The sequence below is a fragment of the Mixophyes fleayi genome, chromosome 3 (genome assembly GCF_038048845.1).
Source record: "Mixophyes fleayi isolate aMixFle1 chromosome 3, aMixFle1.hap1, whole genome shotgun sequence".
In the NCBI taxonomy this organism is placed as follows: Eukaryota; Metazoa; Chordata; class Amphibia; order Anura; family Limnodynastidae; genus Mixophyes; species Mixophyes fleayi.
Genome location: NC_134404.1, coordinates 26093212 through 26107294, shown reverse-complemented (window position 1 = coordinate 26107294; position 14083 = coordinate 26093212). Strand labels below are relative to the sequence as shown.

The 14083-nt window shown below is 37.6% G+C and overlaps 1 protein-coding gene across 1 annotated transcript in view; it reads right to left on the bottom strand.

The window, feature by feature from the left end:
* Positions 1-569: 569 nt before the first annotated feature.
* Positions 570-14083, bottom strand: part of LOC142143414 (cytochrome P450 2K1-like) — a 42110-nt gene continuing 28596 nt past the window's right edge. The window contains exons 6-9 of the mRNA XM_075201247.1: positions 6185-6326; positions 5722-5906; positions 3734-3875; positions 570-1252 (exon numbers count right to left, since the gene is read on the bottom strand). Coding sequence (XP_075057348.1) covers positions 1047-1252; positions 3734-3875; positions 5722-5906; positions 6185-6326 — 675 coding nt within the window. The 3' untranslated portion in view covers positions 570-1046. The remainder of the gene's footprint in view (positions 1253-3733; positions 3876-5721; positions 5907-6184; positions 6327-14083) is intronic.

Below are 14083 nucleotides of genomic sequence, written 5' to 3'. Positions count from 1 at the left end.
TAGTGGTCATTAGAATGCTGAATTGTATATATGTCACTATAATGCTTTCTGTATTGTTTAGAGATCAGTAGAATGCTCTATGTAATGTATATTGATCATTTCAATGTTCTTTATATTGTATATTGTTTATTAAGATAACTCTCACAATTTTATATCACCCATTAAGAAGCTTTCTGTATATGTGTTACTTTGTGGGGAGCAAAAGAGCGAGACTGCTTGCCCCACCCACTTAGAGCACGGCACAGACTTCTGGCTATCACAGGATCTCCACCTGAGGACATATATAACATAAATATTATGTATCTAAATCCCTCTGTATCCAAAAATATCACCTCTAGCACCTATTAAGACACTGAGGACTGTAATGTTCATGAGTACCACCATATAACAGGACATACTCTGCCAGTATAGGGGATGAAGAAAAATGTACAATCTTACTTGTGTACCAGAATTCCTTACAAATGTTGACCCTTTAATGGAGTAAAATGAGTATTTAATTTTCATAGTAACAACTGATGTAGATTTAAACTGCATCTTAAACACTATTCAAAGATTTAATAAGATCACCATGATTGTAGTAGGTATTTATTCAGGCATAGAGAATAAATTCAAAAGTGAGTGAGCTCACTTCTAAAATCGATGATGTATTGTCAACCATTAACACTTGAAGTAGAAAATATACCGTTGTTTCTGCCTACTCAGTATCTCAATTCTGATAATGCAATATATTATAAGCACAATATAGAATCACATATTACAATGTGCTTTGATTGTATATAACTCTATAATTAGCTGTAGTTGGAAGAAGTGTGGGGGTTGCAGGAAACCAGAACACCATAAGTATAAAACGTTACAGCCAAAATCAATCCCCTGTAATGCTTGCCCTGGAACGTTGTTACAATATACAGTTTATTTGGCTAGTGATTTGTAACCAAATGAAATATTTTAAATTAGAAAAAATAATTAAAATAAATGGATACCTCCCTTTAATTATTCACTTACTGCTGAAAATCTTACCAAGGAAAATTCCTTTTTCCCCAATGTTTTTATGCTATTGTACTTTCATTGTCTTTAGACCTGGGCAGACAACAAATTTGCAGAGCTACTGGAGCAATAGTAAATCCTACAGTGGGTCTCACTTGGACGTCCGTAACATCCGGTGGAGTGCGAAACGTGAATCTCTGCATGAGGCTGGTAAAGAACAGAAATAGCTCCATTTTTGCAAGTGTTTCTCCAATACACACCCGTCTTCCTGAAAAAAATAATGGAGGGGATTTGGTAGGAACTCAATTCATCTTACATAATCTCAATGTATAGGAATCACTAACTTATAAACAACTAATCAAAGATAATATTAAAATTGGTTACTAGCATGAATTTTTGTGGACTATAAGAATATTTTGAAGACACCAATAATTTTTGCAATAACTTTATACAGTTCATGAAACTCTAAAGTGATTTCTAACATCCTTATAATCTAAACAGTACAGCGGAGGATTGGCAAGATTGACAGGGGGACATTTTGGCACTTGGAAGTGCCTTCTAAAGTGATATTATGTCACTCATTCAGTGTCTTTGTTTTCCCTGTGATGCCCCCACACTGAACACTGGCTGTTGACATGGAGAGGCAGCAACCTACAGCATCTTGCCAGGTAAGAAGTAGGAGGATGCAGCACATAAGGGGGGTACAAGGAGGGGTTAGGTACGCTTTAACGGTGCCGAAAATTCCGACACCGAGGAGACCTACAACTAAAATCCGAATTTATGAAAAAACTATTTCAATATAAACAGACTTACCTCCAAAGTGACGCTGCAGATCTCCGATCGCACCAGCATTCTGACCCAAGTTATTCCGAATGGACAGATCTCCGGCACTACATTTTCACATCATCGCGACCTGTATGAATGTTCATTTAAAGCGGCAATGTCGGGTTAAGTGTTTAAACACTTACTCTGCAGGGTCCCAACATTGCCGCTTTAAATTAACATTCATACAGGTCACAATGACGTGAAAGTGCAGTGCCGGAGAGCTGTCCATTCGGAATAACTTGCGGTCAGCATGCTGGTGCGATCGGACATCTGAAGCATCTCTTTGGAGGTAAGTTTATATTGAAATCACTTTTTCATAAATTCGGATTTTAGTTGTAGGTGTCCTCGGTGTCGGAATTGTGGTAATCGTGAAAATTATTACCACCAACAAGGAGTGGGGGTGACGACACTAATAACCACCGTAACCTCTAGTACATATTCTAACCATTCAACCAACTATCATCATAAATCCTGATCACCAACATTTATCTTACTTCACCCAAATTTTTGTGAACCACCCCTTGACTGGAAAGGATTCTCCATGCTATTCACTGTGTGACCTAATCACTACTAGAAAATAAACTTTCTCAAAATCAATTGCTAAGTCATCTCAATGTCCCAATAATAATTTAAACCAAATAAATAAGACTAAAGTGATGGACATATACTGATATACCTGTATACTAAAGGTACAGTCCACACAAAATGTTCCATAAATTCAAATTTGCCCAAGCTTTGCTCTTGAGCTGGGGCAGATTGACAGTTTAAAGTGATTAAAGATATTGTAAATATTCTGAAGTGGCCTCATGTTGCAGGTGGGGTCAAAGAGACAGGAGGGTGGGTAATGCCCCTCTACAGCAGTTTGGATGTCACAATGACACATCAGAGGCCATGGTCAGCATGCAAGGAGTGTGGCTATCACTGTAGAGTGTTAGGTCACCCCTAACTTCCTCCTCTGTAAACACACCAGTGGTAGCTCTTCCCATTTGAGCAAAGCAGTGGGAAATTAGACATAGCTAATAAATGTATCTAAAGTCACAAAAATGTCCTGACTGCACAGAACAGCCTCGCAAAATCTAGACTGCCCTGCTATAATTAGGAAAGTTTCAGTCTCTTTCATACCTGTTCTTGCAGCTTCCATTTCCTGCTGTTGCTAATGTATTAAGTATCTGTTGCTGATTGTTTGAATCCTGGAATGTTGGGGACCAATTTGGAAATTCTACAGGTACTTTGCACCTCCTGGGAAGTTGTTAAATGAGTAAATACTCTAGGTCTCACTCCTCAAATAGTTCAATATTCAATCAATAGCATCTGTGTCTTAGGGATATATCTCCTCAAACAGCCCCCACATTACATTAACAGCATTAACAGAGTGGGAAAGGGACCAAGGATAAGGTGGCTGGTTTTTGGGGAGGGGCCAACAGCCATAGAGCACATCAATTACAGGCTGGATCCCTATAAGCCAGCATTGGACACAATAAGTGACCAGGGTCCCAGGCCAAGATACCCCTGGTCTTAGTTTAAAATAATGAATATCTCTGTCATAGGGGGCCATAGTTTTACTGTTAAAACTTCAGGCGATACCTATGGCCAATCTGCCCCAGTTCTGAAGTAAAGTTATTGTCCTCAATCCTACTGTATTTTAGGTTCCCATTAACATAGTTTTCCACAATATCCAGCATCTTTAAGAAAATTCTCAAAGACATGACTGATGTGAGTCCAGTTTTCACTACTCAGTTTGGGCAAACTTTATTTGCCGTCCCTAAACAGGTTGTGTCTCTCTTGGCTTATGTGGTAATTAAACAAACTGAAAATCATTATCTAGATTGACATTGGCATTTTTCTGTATCACTTGGCTGTGCCCAGTGTAGAAAAAGTAAAAATTGTAATAGTTTGCTGAGTTATCTCATAACAAGTATATCACCTGCTGAAAAGGGCATGAAAGCTGCATTTTTAACAAACCCTCCATCTGAATCGAGGAAGTGTTCCGGATAAAAGGAATCTGGTCTCTGAAATTGTGTTTTATCATATAGAACTGATTCCAGCAGCGGAATAATGAAAGTTCCCTAAAAAAGATGAACATAATACTTAGCAATACATAATAATAATAATAATAATAATAATAATAATAATATTGGTCATACATTACTCCTCCCCTTGTAAAGCTTTAGGGCACATTCACATGAGTATTTAGCCGTGAACATTCACAGGTAAGAGTAGGGATTATTGATCTCTATGTCCTTATGAGGTTATTTCACAGATTTGTGTAAAACAGCATTACATTTCAAAAAAGGTGCATGTCCCATATTGTTAGATAATGCTAGGCTATGTTTTACATAAATGCCAACTGAACAAAACACATAGACATAGGCATCAGTGATCCCTACTGTGCCTTTCATATCCACTCTACATGCAGTCAGGACTGAATGCCCAGTGTGAAAGAGTTCTCAAATATAAATTACACAATTGTACATTTTATTTGCACAAGCTCACATTATTATGCTCCCTATAGCATGTTTCCTCATCCTTAGTTCTAGCAACCTTGGCAAGGCATGTTTTCCAGAAACCTATCTAATTGACTTGCCAAGTTGATAACCCATGTAGTCTCATATCAAGTTAGCACTAGAATATTATCTGTTGACAGGAGTTAAAAAGTGCTGAGTGACTGAAAGAAAAGGTATTTTGGTGCCTTAAGACCTCTCATTCTTGTCTTATGCCACCTTTATAGTCCAATAAATCTAAGTTGAGTCCATGACATTAAAAGTGATTTTTACATGGAAATTTTGTAGGTAACATAGGAGCAGGTCGCTTACAAAGGCAAATTGACAAAAATGGGAACTGACATGCAAATATATTAACCATAATATAGGTTAAAGGTCACATGTACTCCTCTGGAGCCTATGGGCACAAAACATTTGGCTCTCTAAGCCGTGTGAATAAATTTTCTACTCCTCCTTGGACTTTTACAGACATAAGTGATTAAATAATAAGAAAAGTGTCATCTGTAAAACACATGATTACATCAGATCCATCTGAATTATGTATTTTCTAAATGTAGTATTCAAGTCAATTAAAACCTAATAACAAATGTTATTGTTTAGAGTAAGAGTCTACACAGCCTAAGATTTTTTGTGGTGGAAATGGTATGTTATGGTGAACATTGGAATGTATGAAGTGGATACAGACCGTTACATTGCCTTTTAAGCTCATGTTAAGATAATACCGGAACAGCAGCCAATCACTATGTGAGTGAGGGCAAATGGTAGACACAAGGAACTTTATATTTTCTGGCTCCAACTGCAGCCAAATCAATGGAAAAGGTGCAAGCTTCTGATTGCCTGGTGCCTGCTATTGGACCATTAGTAAATGAAAATGTGAGGTAATGATTGGGCCACTATTGCAATCCTAAGCTGCATGGTCTCCTGAGTAAGCCATTAATTGACACAAAACCAACGGGAAACCTGGTAGTTTGTTGGTTTGATCTGCTGTAATTGTCCTTAAGGGATGAATTGAAGATCTCCTTCCTCCGGTCTGACACCAGCCAACAACACCTAAGCTCTGACCATAGATCATTAGCAGATGGTGTTTTGCGCTGCTCTCCATTCAGGAAGATCAGTTTGCTGGTGTCTCTGAAATGTCTCTGCACAACTTCATCTACTGCTTGTTTCTTCAGATACTGAGTGAGGCTAGCTTCTAGATGACATGGCAGTCTTATGGTTATATAATAGAGACCACAGCCCCTGTATTGTAAGGTGGTGTTGGGACAGAAGGAAAGGACCTGATTCATCCATGAAAATATGAGTGCTATATTATATACAATATACTTAAAACGATGGTCATTATAAATAGAAAAGAACAGCTCCCAATTTCATATCTAAAACCTGATTTTGGTTTAAAACAGCTATAACAAACCTTTGGTAGATAGTAGCCCTGAAAAGTAATATCTTTTGTAGTTTCTCGGGGAAGGTTCATGGGCACAATATTGGCAAATCTTTGTGTCTCATGAATGACAGCATTGGTGTAAGGCATATTCTTACGATGATCGATCCGTGGCTGAGCTGATCCAATCACTTTATCAATTTCTTCGTGTACCCGTTCTAATTCATGTGAAAAGGAGAGAAAAAAATATTTATTTTCGTCTTTTGTTTTTCCATAAAAGTTTGTACCTTATTTATACAGATGATTTAATTCTCCGTAAATGTGTCCACACTTCTGTTGTGGTCAATAAATCCTCCAACAATTCCAGGCTCTTGCTTTTGTAACTTCTTTGATTAAGACTTTCTTCCACTCCGAAAATGAAATCAGAAGCATAATTCTGTTGAATGCAATGTAAAAATATGGGCAATATAGACTTCATGTAACAATTTCATCTTACTCTGCATTTCCGGGTACTTTATCATAAATGAGATGGCCCAGCGAATCGTGGACGATGTAGTGTCTGTTCCAGCCATAAATAGACTTGTCACCACAGCCACAAGATTAGTATCATTAAAATATGTCCTGGGATCAGATTTTTCCTAAACAGAAATGATAAAAATAAATCTCCTTTATGACAAACAACACTTTTATTATACAGTGATTTACTTTAACGTAAAATTAAAGGGGAGGAATATTCTATCCAAGTGCTGGGGAGGGGATTTTATGGACAACCAGAAACCTCCCCCCCCCTCCCCCCCTAAGCACGGGCTTTGGATACATTCAAACCTTCTCTCCCCACTTGATTTGGCCTACAGTCTGTGTATTCTAGACAGTTTCTGCTCTTTAAAGGAGTAACATGTAGTTTAGGGAAGTTTACAATTCCAACCACAGTTAAGCCCTAAATGCTAACAGCCCATGTTGTCATCTGCCTCCCCATCTCAGCACACAGCACTCTCCCCCTGAGCAGTGGACACATTCATATTGTGCCTCACTTCATCTCCATACCATACAACTATTGCCTCTCAAAAAGCTGACACAATCTGGTACGAGACTTCATTGACATCAAGCCATACCTACCAATGTGGTTTGGTTTTATCTGGGTAGTCCCCATTTGTGGACCTTGGAAGGGGTGGTGCTTACCAGGAGTTACCCAGAAATGGAAAATGGTTGGTTGGAATTTAGGCATGGATGAGAAAATTAAGGTGTCGTGTGTGCAGATTAGGACAGGGTTTATTTTGTCTCACTTTTTCCTGGATAGATGTTGAGAGGTATGTCCAAGCTACCACGCTGTACGCTGTCTGTTTAATTTATCACCAGGGTCAAATATTGAAGGTTTCCTCAGCATCTACTTATATACAGAGCTTGCTCAACATTTCACTTCCATATGTACCTCTTGTCCCTTTTTGCTAGATGTCGGTTTATTTATACTTTTAAACCAGTTGCCACCTTGGATGTATCCTCTCCTCTAGCTGAATCGGTTGGTAGGTTGAATCTCCTGCGATTCTGGCTGGTGTAGGCAACACCTTTGCTCAAAGTCTAGGTGAGGGCTTTGCTGCAATGTTGGAACCAAGAAGCAAGGAGTAATGCACAAAATGCACAGAAAAGCTATCCGGACAAGCCAGGTGAATGAATGTGTGTGTGTTGGGAATTGGAAAGTATGTGTATATATTGGAAGTCAGAATACATTTATGTGCACAGGTGTCACACAGTATGTATACATGTATTGTGGACACAATCAGTGGTACAACTACTATCGTTGCAGAAGGTGTGGTGGCTATGGGGTCCAGAGATGATAAGTGTATGGCGATGACAATTAAATAGATTAAATTTCACTGATTGAAGAGCTGTTACTGTGTGTTTATGTATATTACATACATAGTTACATAGAAGATGAGGTTGAAAAAATACACCAGTCCATCAAGTTCAACTTTAAAGAACCCCTTCTTTTGCTTTTTGTGAAACTTCTTCTCCTCTAACCTTAGGGGGTGTCTGTGTGTCCTGTGTATAGTCCTTGTGGTAACAATTTCCCATAAAAGTTCTCTGTATTGACCATTAATGTATTTGTACATAGTACTCATATCCCCTCTTTTCTGAAGTAAACATGCCTAAACTGGCTAAACTTTTCTCATAACTTAATGACTCCATACCCTTTATCAATTTTGTTACCCTTCTCTGAACCCTATGTATATCCAAAATCTTTTTTATAGAGTGGTGCCCAGAACTTTACTGCATATTCAAGATGAGATCTTACCAACGATTTATGCAGTGCAAATTTATACTGTTCCATGCATCTATGCCCCTTTTTTGCATGCCAATACTTTATTTTCCGTTGCAGCTGCTGCTTGATATTGAGCACTATTGCTAAATGTACTGTATACGAGCACTCCCAAATCCTTTTCCATTATAGATTCCCCTAAATTAATCCCATTTAATTTATAGATTGCATGCTTGTTTTTTTTATCTCTAAATGCATAACCTTACATTTATCTATGTTAAACCTCATATTCAATTTGTCCGCCCAATCCTCCAGTTTATTTTAACCCCCCTGTAGAGAAACTACATCTTGTTCTAATTTTATTACCTTACAAAGTTTAGTGTCATCTGCAAAAATGGAAACTTTACTCTCTAAACTATCAGAAAGGTCATTAATAAATACATTAAAAACTTAAAACTTTTGACCAATTAGAAAATGTTCCATTTATAACTCTCTGTTCCCTATTCTCTAACCAGCTTTCGACCCAAGTAGAAATGTTGTTTCCTAGAGCCAGTTACCTTATTTTGTAAACCAACCTCTTGTGTGGTATTGTATCCCAGGCCTTTGCAAAATCAAAGTAGACCACAACTACTGTACTGCCGTTGTCTAAGTTCCCAGTAACTTTCTCATATAAACTAATTAGATTAGTTTGACATAACCTATCCCTTACAAATCCATGCCAGTTCCCACTAATAATTTTATTGCGCACAAAGTAATCCTGAATATTATCCCTTAATATAATTTACAGTAGTTTCCTCACTATTGCTGTCAGACTTACAGGTCTAGAATTCCCTGACTGTGATCTCGTCCCCTTTTTAAACAACGGCACCAAATCTGCTATTCGCCAATCCCTTGGTACTGAGCTATTTCTGAGTTTAGCTGCATAAGAACCCTTGGGTGTTTGACATCAGGACCTGTAGCTTTATTTATCTAAATATTCTTCAGTCCTTTGTGAGCCAAGTATTAATTAATGGTACAGTTTAACTTCTGTTTTTATGTATTATTCCTACCATTTGTTCCTCTCTATTAAATACTGAAGAAAAGAGTTTTTAATACCTCAGATTTTACCTTAGATTTGTTTATCAATTCATCCATCTCACTTCTTAGGGGTCCTATATTATCTTTATTATTTTTTATATTATCTTTTGCCATTTATATACTTAAATTGTTTGGGAAAGGGGGGGGGTTGTCTTACTTTCTTTTGCAACTTGTTTTTCATTTTTTAATTTAGCAAATCTAATTTCCGTTTTGCATGTTTTATTACATTCCCTTTGCCTACAGAAGAATTCCTCAGGCTCTTCAGACTTAAACAATTTAAATGCACATTTCTTCTTTTGCATTCCTTCCCTTACCTTTATATATTTAGCCACATTGGCTTAGACTTAATTATTTTACATTTATTTCCCATAGGAATGAACGTGTATGTTTCCAACAACATTTTAAAGACAGTCCACTTTTCTTCCATATTTTTTCCTTCACTAACTTTGTCCCAGTCTATGCACATTATATGCTTCTTTAGCATATTAAAATTTGCCTTTCTAGACTTTAATGTCCTAATTGATCACTTATACTGTTGCTTCTGGAAACTAATTTCAAATGAGACCATATTATGATCATTGGTTCCCAAGTACTCCTTACTTGAATATTTGATATTACGTCTACATTATTTGTTATTACTAGATCCAGTATATTCCGGTTCTTATGGAAATAAAACAAGTTGAGTGCACACAGCTAATGATGTATTCCCTATATGGTTATATGTGAAGTATAAAACTCAGCAGCTTTAAATGGGAGAGTCCAGTCCCTGCACAATAATATACAAAGCAAGATAACAAGTGCTGGAGTAGAGAAGAATATGGAATAATGTAAATGATGAAAGGTAAATAATATGAGACGGATGTAAAAACCACTTAATATATCATATTATAATAAGAATAGAGCATGAGTAAAAATGTAATGTAAACGCAATTTAATTCTGACTTAAAAGCTTAAAATAACATGAACAGATAAAAATATATATAAAACAATGAGAACATGACAGGGTCCAACTGTGCATGTAAAAGTAGCAATGAGGTTAATGGTGATAATAATGTCCATGTTACTGTCAATAATAATGTCCAGGTTACTAGCAATAACCAATGTTGTGCCCGTGTAGTAAAGTCATTGACGGGATCTAAGGCACCGATATATTGCTGATGATGGCGGTAACGGAAAAAAGACACAATACTTGCAATTGATCTTTGTGGTGAAGAAAGAGACGGCCAGTGTGTAAGAGGTAAAGTTCCTATTCTTGCATTGCACAGCGGCTGTGATCCTGTGTAGTTCTAGTCGAATGTATAGGCGTGCGTTCCAACTGTGGAGCGCATATGACGATATCCGGAAGTGGGCGTGACATCACATGAGCATGACTTTTTCAAGGCATGTATTGTAGTTGGTGTCCCAGCGTGCCTAGTTTATATAGCGTGTAATCCGAAATGGTTGGTTGGTTCATAGTCCTTAAATTAGTTTTTTCTTAATGGCAATATTTCTATAATACTCATATTGTGATACTTCACTAAAGTAGAATCAAACTGGCGAGGGGGAAACTACACCAAAAAGACCATAAGAGGAACATAAATGGATATATCAACTCAAGACACTCAATCCAGAAGGGATGCACATTAACTTTGATGTGTGCAGCTTTCTTTGATATCTTACCTATGGATGAGCTAGGTTAGGATCCCACCCTACCTGCATACCACCCGTTAAATGCCCGATCCTGGTCCGAACTCAGAAGCGATACCGGGTGGGCTTGATCAGTACCTAAAGTTACCACTTTGGAGAAGATCATGTCTGGTAGAATCTGGTGGGTCCGTCGAGTTGACCTCCCTATCACCATTGAGTATGATTGGACTCAGACACACGGAATGTCTAGTTGATACCGAAGGATAGAATATCCAAATAAATCCCCCCATTTATGTGTTCCTAAACAACTGTCCACTAACTTCAAGTACGCACTATATCGCTAACACATGCATAACAGGGCATACGCACTCATATTAACATTTACTATCTTTGCCTCTAATGCTAGCTAGAAACTTTCACCAGAACCTAAGACAAGATAAAATATGACCCTTTCTGCATCAATTCTATTAATTGTATCTAATGTATTTTTACACTTACTATGTTTATCCCGATTTTTATCTTTTTAATCACAACATATGTAATATCTCATCCTTCTATATGTCAGATATCTGTCCATTATGGTCTCTGTGTAACTATTCACCTATATGCATTAACTTCATACACCATGACCAATATAAGAACATATGTTCCATTCATGTGAGGTTCATTGCTTTTATTATATGGTCAACTTTTCTATGTGAAGTATCACAATATGAGTATTATAGAAATATCGCCATTAAGGAGCCACTAATTTAAGGACTATGAACCAACCAATCATTTTGGATTACACGCTATATAAACTAGGCACGGAGACACCAACTACAATACATGCCTTGAAAAAGTCACGCTCATGTGACGAAACGCGTTGGTTAACACCACGCCCACTTCCGGATATCGTCATATGCGCTCCACAGTTGGAACGCATGCCTATACATTCGACTAGAACTACACAGGATCACAGCCGCTGCGCAACACAAAAATAGGAACTTTACCTCTTACACACTGGCCGTCTCTTTCTTCACCACAAAGATCAATTGCAAGTACCGTGTCTTTTTTCCGTTACCGCCATCATCAGCAATATATCAGTGCCTTAGATCCCGTCAATGACTTCACTACACAGGCACAACATTGGTTATTGCTAGGAACCTGGACATTATTATTGACAGTAACATGGACATTATCACCATTAACCTCATCGCTACTTTTACATGCACAGTTGGACCCTGTCATGTTCTCATTGTTTTATATATATTTTTATCTGTTCATGTTATTTTAGCCTTTTAAGTCAGAATTAAATTGCGTTTACATTACATTTTTACTCATGCTCTATTCTTATTATAATATGATATATTAAGTGGTTTTTACATCCATCTCATATTAATTACCTTTTATCATTTACGTTATTCCATATTCTTCTCTACTCCAGCACTTGTTATCTTGCTTTGTATATTATTCCGGTTCTTAGTTGGTCCCTCTACTAATTGGAACATGTAATGGTCTTTTAGCATACTCAGAATCCTGTTGCCCCTAGCTGTACTGTACGTCTCAGTACTCCAATAAATGTCCGGATAATTAAAATCCCCCATAATTAAAACTTGACCTAGTTGTGTAGCCTTTTTAGTTTGCTGTATAAGTTGGGCTTCCTCAATCATACTAATATCTGGCAGTTTATAGTATGTCCCTATTAGCAACTTCTCTAAACTTTTTCCGTTACTGGATATTTCCATACACAATGCCTCTATATTATCACCAATATTCTCGAAAATATCCTCTTAAATATTTGTTTTTAACTCTGGCTTAATTTAAAGACATACTCCTTCTCCCCTTTTATTTACCCTACCCCTCCTGAACAGAGTATTGCCTTCCAAGTTGACTGCCCAGACATGTGTATCATCCCACCAGGGGGTAAAAGTATTATGGTCCGGTTTTGTCAACTCGCTGGAGTTCGGCGAGTTGACAGCTTAAATTTAAAGCGGCGCTGCCTTGTAAAGGGAAATTTCCCTTTACAATTCAGCGCCACTTTAAATTTAAGCTGTCAACTCGCTGAACTCCCGCGAGTTGACAAAACCGGACCATAATACATTTACCCCCAGGTCTCCATAATACCTATAATATAATATTGCTCATTCACTGCTACTAGTTATAACTCCTCTATTTTATCTCTTTTAGGCTTCTTGCATTTGCAAGCATACACTTAAGTCTGTTGCCTCCCTTGGGTATACCTTTTTGCTTTAACAAGGACCTCTCCTTATTTGTTATGATTCCCTTTCCCACCTCTCCACCCCCTTGACTCTTGTTAAATTCCTCATTATTACTCTCAATGTCTATCCCTAAAATACTTGCTTGCACCTCCCCCCAAAAGCCTAGTACAATCCATCTCGACAATAAAGATGGCAATTGACTCAGAAATCAGCTCAGTGCTCTAAGAATCCAAAACCCTCCTTACTATACCAATCTTTTAGCCACGAATTAACCCCACTAGTCTACCGCTGCCTCCATGGACTAGCACGTGGCACAGGTAGTATTTCTGAAAATACTACCTTAGATGTCCTTGCCTAAATTAAACAGATATTATTTTATACAAATATATAATAGTGACCCTTTCTGATATAACATTCTGGAGTCATTACCTCAGGTTACGATGATGTCATTAAAAGATACTAGTATATTCAATCTCTAAGGTGGATGGAGCTGAGGTCTTGGGCTTTGTTAGTGCACTAGGCTAAGGACATGGCTACTACTATAATCTACCACAGTCCAAGTGATGTGTCACTTATCATGTTGGGTTACCACTTCCTCCCCTGCCGGCCAAGGAGAGTGGACAAGTGGGGATCAGTGACTGGCTTCCCTAATCTGTCTAGGACCCGTACCATTGTACCTCCCATACACAAACACTGCACCCCATGCAATACTGATGCCCACCCATTCCTACCAATAAGCTACACTGAAATACACGTGACACTATCAACTATACTACACAGTACACTTTTCTACCACCTACACTACTAAACCACACAATACTGACATCCACATAGTTACAACTTACACTACACTGACACTCATACTATGCCGAGTACTGCACTGTATTCTATACAATACTGATTCTCCTCGCATTATACTGATACCTAAACTACACTTGTATATATTGATAGTAACACTATACACTCACTATGCTTTCAACTACATGACACTGCACCTTACGGAGTAGTAACATTTGTTGAAAAAACTAATTAAATCTGAAAAAAACCCAACAACGCTTCTGTGATTACTGAACTCAACAGTTAATTAAGGAGATCACCGTTAATTGTGGTTTGGATGTTTTTTATATGTGGCATTTTAGATCATTGCACTGATCAATGGAATTAATGTGATTACATGCTGTATATTTCCATCTGTTTTTATTTTTCTATTAAATGTGTTTTTTATATCTGAGCTTCA